Source organism: Mobula birostris, chromosome 2, assembly GCF_030028105.1.
Source record: "Mobula birostris isolate sMobBir1 chromosome 2, sMobBir1.hap1, whole genome shotgun sequence".
Lineage (NCBI taxonomy): Eukaryota > Metazoa > Chordata > Chondrichthyes > Myliobatiformes > Myliobatidae > Mobula > Mobula birostris.
Window position 1 is genome coordinate 95,421,193 of NC_092371.1, and position 7,502 is coordinate 95,428,694.

A 7,502-nucleotide genomic window follows, 5' to 3' on the forward strand; every position below is an offset into this window, starting at 1 on the left:
TTTTTTGCAGCCGTGACACTGTCAGTGATCAACAGTGCCACACCCCCACCTCTTTTGCCTCCCTCCCTATCCTTTCTGAAGCATCTAAAGCCTGGCACTCAAAGTAACCATTCCTGCCTCTGAGCCATCCAAGTCTCTGTAATGGCCACAACACCATACCTCCAAGTACTGATCCATGCTCATCTGCTTCGTTCATAATACTTGCATTAAAATAGACACATCTCAAACCTTCGGTCTGAGCGTGTCCCTTCTCTATCACCTACCTATCCTCCCTCTCGCACTGTCTCCAAGCTTTCTCTATTTGTGAGCCAACTGCCTCTTTCTCCTTCTCTTCAGTTCGGTTCCTACCCTCCAGCAATTTTAGTTTAAACTCTCCCCAATAGCCTTTGCAAACCTCCCCGCCAGGATATTGGTCCCCCTCAGATTCAAGTGCAACCTGTCCCTTTTGTACAGGTCGCTCCTGCCCCAAAAGAGGTCCCAATGATCCAGAAATCTGAATCCCTTTCCCCGCTCCAATCCCTCAGCTACGCATTTATTCTCCACCTCATTCTATTCCTATGCTCACTGTCACGTGGCACAGGCAGCAATCCCAAGATGACTAGCTTTGTGGTCCTGCTTCCCAACTTCCTTCCTAACTCCCTGTAGTCTACTTTCAGGACCATATCCCTTTTCCTGCCAATATCTTTGGTACCAGTATGTACCACGACCTCTTAGGAGAGAGTAACTGCAGATACTCAACATGAGAAGCACAAACTTGCTTAGTGCAGGTAGATGAAGGTCCCATGACATTATGATTTCAAAATAAAACTGTTACATCTAGGTGAGAGGTTTCTCGTGTACTGCTCACTTGCACAGAGCGAAATGAGAAGGGCTCTTTCTTGAGGTTAGAATGCAACCTGCAGCAACACACAGAATCAGAATCAGGTTTATTATCACCGGCATGTGATATGAAATTTGTTAACTTAGCAGCAGCAGTTCAATGCAATACAAAGTCTAGCAGAGAGAAAAAAAATAAGTAAAAAATAATAATAAATAAACAAGTAAAACAATTAGGTAAAAAAAAGTGCAAAAACAGGAATACTGTGTATTTTTTTTTAAAAGAGTAAGGTAGTGTCCAAAGATTCAATGTCCGTTCAGGAATCCGATGGCAGAGGTGAAGAAGCTAAGCTGTTCCTGAATTGCTGAGTGTGTGCCTTCAGGCTTCTGTGCCTCCTACCTGATGGTAACAGTGAGAAAAGGGCATGCCCTGGGTGCTGGAGGTCCTTAGTAATGGACACTGCCTTTCTGAGACACGGCTACCTGAAGATGTCCTGGGTACTTTGTAGGCTAGTACCTAAGATGGAGCTGACTAGATTTACAACCTTCTGCAGCTTCTTTCGATCCTGTGCAGCAGCCCCCCCAATACCAGACAGTGATGCAGCCTGTCAGAATGCTCTCCGCAGTACAATTATAGAAGTTTTTGAGTGTATTTGTTGACATGACAAATCTCTTCAAATTCCTAATGAAGTATAGCTGCTGTCTTGCCTTTTTTATAACTACATGGATATGTTGGGATCAGGTTAGATTCTCAGAGATCTTGACACCCAGGAACTTGAAATTGCTCATTCTCTGCACTTCTGATCCCTCTGAGGATTGATATGTGTTCCTTCGTCTTACCCTTCCTGAAGTCCACAATCAGCTCTTCCATCTTACTGATGATGAGTGCCAGGTTGTTGCTGTGGCACCACTCCACTAGTTGGCATATCTCACTCCTGTACACCCTCTCGTCACCACCTGAGATTCTACCAACAATGGCTGTATCGTCAGCAAATTTATAGATGGTATTTGAACTATGCCTAGCCACACAGTCATGTGTATATAGAGAGTAGAGCATTGGGCTGAGCACACACCCCTGAGATGTGCCAGTGTTGATTGTCAGTGAGGAGGATATGTTATCACCAATTCACACAGGTTGTGGTCTTTCAGTTAGGAAGTCAAAGATCCAGTTGCAGAGGGAGGTACAGAGGCCCAGATTCTGCAACTTCTCATTGCATTTTTCATTTTTAAAATCTTTTTATTGATACAATCAGGATTGTGGGAATGATGGTATTAAATGCTGAGCTATAGTCGATGAACAGCATCCTGACGTAGGTGTTTGTGTTGTCCAGGTGGTCTAAAGCCATGTGGAAAGCCTTTGAGATTGTGTCTGCCATTGACGTATTGTGGTGATAGGCAAATTGCCATGGGTCTGGGTCCATACTCCTAGTTGGTTGGCACAGGTTTTCAGAGCCTTACCAGGTACTCCATCAGGACCATCCATCTTGCAAGGGCTCACTGTCTTTAAAGACAGTCTAACATCAGATCTGAGACGGAGATCAGAGGGTCATTAGGTGCAGCAGGGATCTCCACAGCTGTAGTTGTGTTCTCCCTTTCAAAGCGTGCATAGAAGGCTTTTGAGTTCATCTAGTATTGAAGCATCGCTGCCATTCATGCTATTGGGTTTCGCTTTGCAGGAAGTAATGTCTTGCAGACCCTGCCAGAGTTGCCGTGCATCTGATATTGCCTCCAACCTCATTCAAAATTGTCTCTTTGCCCTTGAAATAGCCCTCCACAAATCATACCTGGTTTTCTGGTACAGGCCTGGGTTGCCAGACTTAAATGCCACATGTCTAGCCTTCAACAGACGAAGCACCTCCTGGTTCATCTACGACTTTTGGTTTGGGAATGTACAGCTAGTCTTTGTGGGCACACTCATCCACACAGGTTTTAATGAAGTCGATAACAACTGCCGCATACTCACACAGGTTCCTTTTTACAAAATTTTCAAACATAATTTAGGAGGATTGTTTCTATTTTACTAAAATGATTGGCATTCCATTAAATAGCCATCTTGGTAAATAATGCAACACACATCAAAGTTGCTGGTGAATGCAGCAGGCCAGGCAGCATCTCTAGAAAGAGGTGCAGTCGACTGACGAAGGGTCTCGGCCTGAAACGTCGACTGCACCTGTTTCTAGAGATGCTGCCTGGCCTGCTGCATTCACCAGCAACTTTGATGTGTGTTGCTTGAATTTCCAGCATCTGCAGAATTCCTGTTGTTTGGTTAATAATGCATTGGCTTTTCATTTTTGTGGTTCAATACGTAGTTTTGCCTCTTCCCTGCTGATGCTAATTTTCCTCTTCCTCTTTTTCTTTGCAGGAACACGCCTTTGAGAGCAGTCAGAAGTACAAAGAAGGAAAGTTTATTATTGAACTGGCCCACATGATTAAAGACAATGGATGGGAGTGACCAGTCAGCTACAGACCCCTGCTGCTCTGTGTTAAGACTGTATGAGCCTGATCTAATGGACAGAAAATGCTCTGCTATAAGACAGCTCCAAGAACATTTGCTGACTTTATTTTTAAAAACCTTACAGCTGAACCATTGATGTTGCCTTCTTGTTGGCCCTTTGCTTTTTTTTTAATCTTTGTCTAGGTTTGGTGTTCTCTTGTGTGAAACACTGTAAAACAACTATAAATGAGAATCTTTTTTTTTCAAAAGCTCTTTACAGTTTGAGTGAGAAGAAAAAAATGACACTTTTATTTTTTGGAGAGTTTAGCTTTACAAATGATTGTTTTGAACTAGGCTGTTCTCACGTCTCCTCCTTTAAACTCCCCACTGTGTGTGTCTCTTCTATTGCTGTTCATGCTCTGATACAAAACTGGGTTAGATGACCAGCATGGAGATTATTGTAAAGGGAGTTTATATATGTACATCTAAATGTAGCATTTTTATTTTTCAATTAGTTGTTTTGGGACCGGGAAGTAATGGTTGCAGTATTGTGACATTGAGGTACAGTTGAATCCCATAGGCTGCAATTGGTTCTTTTCTCCCAGGCTGTTTCTAGATGGCTAGTGGGCATAAATCTAGCAGCTGTAACATTAATGGGAGCTGTGGTTTGGGGTGGGTGATAAGGGGGTACAGAGGGCCCACTAAAATTGTACAAAATGAAATAAAGGAAGCATATGGCTGGTTCCATGTTGCAGTATACTGATGCACTGGACAAAATTGGGCGCAAAAGTAGGTTTTTGGGCATAACATCCTTTTAAACATAGAGCTGGACTCCTGGTCTGCGGACTGTTAAAATTTAACAGACGCATGAAATTCCTTTGCCTGGAATATGCACACACTCCAGAACTTTGGTTTTCCTTTTATTTTAAAAAAAAAACTTCTTTTCCTCATTCTCCTGTTCTGAACTCTGCTTCCTAAGTTCTTTCTACAAATGGTCATTCCCAGTTCTTGGAGTATGGATAGTTTCTGGGTGCAATGGTTTACTGGTTAAATCATTTGTTTTGTCATACGGGTGCACCTGTGACATATAATGGTGCACTCTGCTGCTAGAAGTTTCATATGCAGTGTTAACAGGAAGGTCCAGCAGATTCTGTTTTTTTTTTAAAAATATTGTATTCCACTCGCCACTTATAGCCAACACTTTTTTTGCCTGCTCTCTTGCTGTCAGAATTCTCATTCCCTGGTGCCGTGCATTAAGTTGAAATTCTTGGGGATGGGTCCTGATCAGATAAGCACCACTGAAGAAGGAACATTTTTGGAAAAAAGTAAGGGGCCAGTCTGGTTACTGAGCCAAATTTTCAAGAGGGTCGCACTACAGATATTAAATACTTGAAGCAGATTACAGATCGAGGATCTTGTTGAACCAGTTTCCCTATATATTAAAAAAAAACATTTTTGTACATTTAGAAGAAGAAGAAACATATTTAAGGTTTTATACATATTTTTACTGGGTAAGTTGATTTGCTTCCCCTGCCTGAGCACTTTTGTTCTCTGTAATTCTTGTTTTGTTACAATAACATTTAACTTTGCAATCTGATTTAGTGTGTTTGTTTTTTTTTTCAGATTTTGTGATTTGCCTTTCATTTTTAGAATTTTTTTAAAAATAAAAGATGAGAGGGTTGGGGATGAGGAAGGGCACCTCTTCTTGGACCAATGGAGCAGACTCTTGAGCTGGCTTATCCCAGGATGCTTGTCTATTGGTTTAAACTCTGAAAGCTGGTAACATGTTTAATTTATTTTTAAACTTTTTTTCCTATGCCCTATAATTAAAAAGTTTTTCTTCTTTTTGAGATTTTTTTTTGTTTTATTGGGGCTTTAGAGTTGTTAATATCCATCCAGTAGTAAGTGAGCTTAAGGGCTTTGGCCGTTTGGTGTTAGGGCAAGTGTTAAATCTGGAGCATTCTTTTCTACAAGGGTGACTGATAATATTACGAGTTCTAAAGCATGTTATATATTGGTAAAGTAAATGTCTTTTTTTTCCTGCCTGAATTCTTTTATATTTTTTTAATAAACCTTTTGAATGCTTTACTACCTCTCTTCACCCCAACCCTCCATAGATATTGGGACTATACATTGCTTTGCTGATCTGTCTTGAAACTACATCAACTTTGTGCAGCAACTCACTGTATTGTACTGGAGTTAAATAAAAGACTTTCACCAGGACACGGCCTGTCTGTAAATGATAGTTGATGATCTACTTGTGAAATCGAATCACCAGTTGGGTACTATGGTTTAAAACTGCAGCCTTGTTGTCATAATGGCGCCTTATTGCACTGAACCAGATGGAGATGTGGGTACGGAATCCCAAAGATTTTTAATTGCTGCTGATTTGTGGAGGGAAGGTAGGTGATTCCTGAAATGTTCTTTATTGAATTTGCCTGTTTCCAAGTTTTTCCAGTGAATTTTGCTGTACATGACACAAGAATATGAAATTGGGAATGCAAAGTATGAATTGCAACAAATTAAATGCTGTTGCATTGAGTCTGGGTGAAAATAGAACCCTTGTTTTGAGACGGAACTTCACTTTTAAAATATTCCAAGTGCTTGGTTTAATGTATTGATTCAAAGTGAACTAATGTTATAAAGTAATTATTTAGTGTCCACAGCAATGGATCAGCAATACCAGTAAAACTATGGCCAACTGATATTTGATGAAGGGATGCAATGCAGGACACTTGACAGTTGTTACCACAGCATTGACACAACATTTGCTTTCATCTGATGTTTCAGATCTTTGGATGCAATATTGTTTCCAACTAACAAAAAAAAAGAACTGGTTATTCACAGCCATAAATACTTGAATTGTTATAACTGAAATACAAATCTGTTGCAACACCTACAGTGCTAGAGGAACTCAGCAGATCAGAGAGCGTAAATGGAGAGGAATAAATAGGCAACATTTTGGGCTGAGATCCTTCATCAGGAGTAGAAAGGAAGGGGGAGGAAGCCAGAATAAGAAGCTGGGGGGAGGGAGGGGAGGGAGAACAAGCTTGCAGATGATAGGTGGACCAGGTGACAAGGGGCTAATAAGCAGAGGGGATGAACTAGGGAGGTGGAAGAGATAATGAACTGAAGGAGAGGATGGTGAACCATGGTAGAAAGGGAAGGAGTAGGGGCACCAGAGGCAGGTGAAACAAAGAGAAGGGGTAAGAAAGGAGCCAAAATTACTCTTGCTCTTCAATATTTTAATTCTGTTGCATGTACTCTTAAGCTTGACTCAAAATCTTTGAATTGGTGTTATTCCATGCTTAGCAACATTTTGGATGAAGTAATGTGGGGTGGGCTGGCTGGTGGCGCAGTGACATCAGCGCTGGACTCCGGAGCAAAGGTTCCCGAGTTCAAATGCAGTCGAGCTGCTCCCGGGCACGCTTTCCATCCGTGCCGGGTTGAGTGTCGAGCTCGCAACTTGGCCTCGCAAAAAAAAACTGCTGTGAGAAGGACGTGGGGGACCACTTACAGAATCTTTCCTCCGAGACAACCACTTGAAAAAGTGGTCGCCGACGCTCTGGAACAGAGTATGGCCACGGGGGAGAAGAAATGTGGGGTGGCATTGGACTGACACTTAAAGCATCTGCACATTGAATCTGGAAGAATTTAATTTCCAGCAAGCATTTGCAACAGGTAGTGGAAATTTCAGGGTGAGGAATAAATTGACATTCTGTTCCTCAACAATATGCTTGTCTTACTGCTTGTGATCACAGTACAATTCATGAGGAGGCAAAGACCTGCATTTTGCAGAATATTTTGTTGTACTATGGGCCACAAGCATTGTGCTAAGTGGAGGATGTCTGGGCAGATGGGGCTCATCAACCATGGTTGGCAGCTCATCTAGGAGAAGAAAAACTCTCTGATCTCAAACCTCTGCTGCCTTGCTGCTATACCAATCGTGTGGAAGGCTTTGAGAGTAAAGCCCAGGGGGAGGGAAATCCAGATTTTGAATCCATAAGGCAGTCTTATGTTGAGTTCATCATTGACTGGCAACTCCTGCAATGCTGTTGGTGCCAAACTGTATTGGTGTCTACTGGTTCCTTTGGATTTGTCAGCTGCGTGAAGAGAGGGAATCTGTTGTACGGCCACAGCTTGCTCCCATATCGCACTTCCCTGGCTTGCATAGAGAACAAAGATAGCTAGGATGCAACATCCATGGTGGACTCTGACCAACGGAGGCCATCCTCTTTCTGTGAACCACCAA

At 42.1% G+C, this 7,502-nt stretch overlaps 1 protein-coding gene across 4 annotated transcripts in view; it reads left to right on the forward strand.

Moving 5' to 3' along the window:
* The window catches only part of ypel1 (yippee-like 1), a 54,698-nt gene extending 49,208 nt beyond the window's left edge, over positions 1-5,490 (forward strand). For all 4 annotated transcript variants that reach the window (XM_072245322.1, XM_072245334.1, XM_072245344.1 and 1 more), the window contains one exon: positions 3,179-5,490. In XM_072245322.1, coding sequence (XP_072101423.1) covers positions 3,179-3,268 — 90 coding nt within the window. In that variant the 3' untranslated portion in view covers positions 3,269-5,490. The remainder of the gene's footprint in view (positions 1-3,178) is intronic.
* Positions 5,491-7,502: the final 2,012 nt, after the last annotated feature.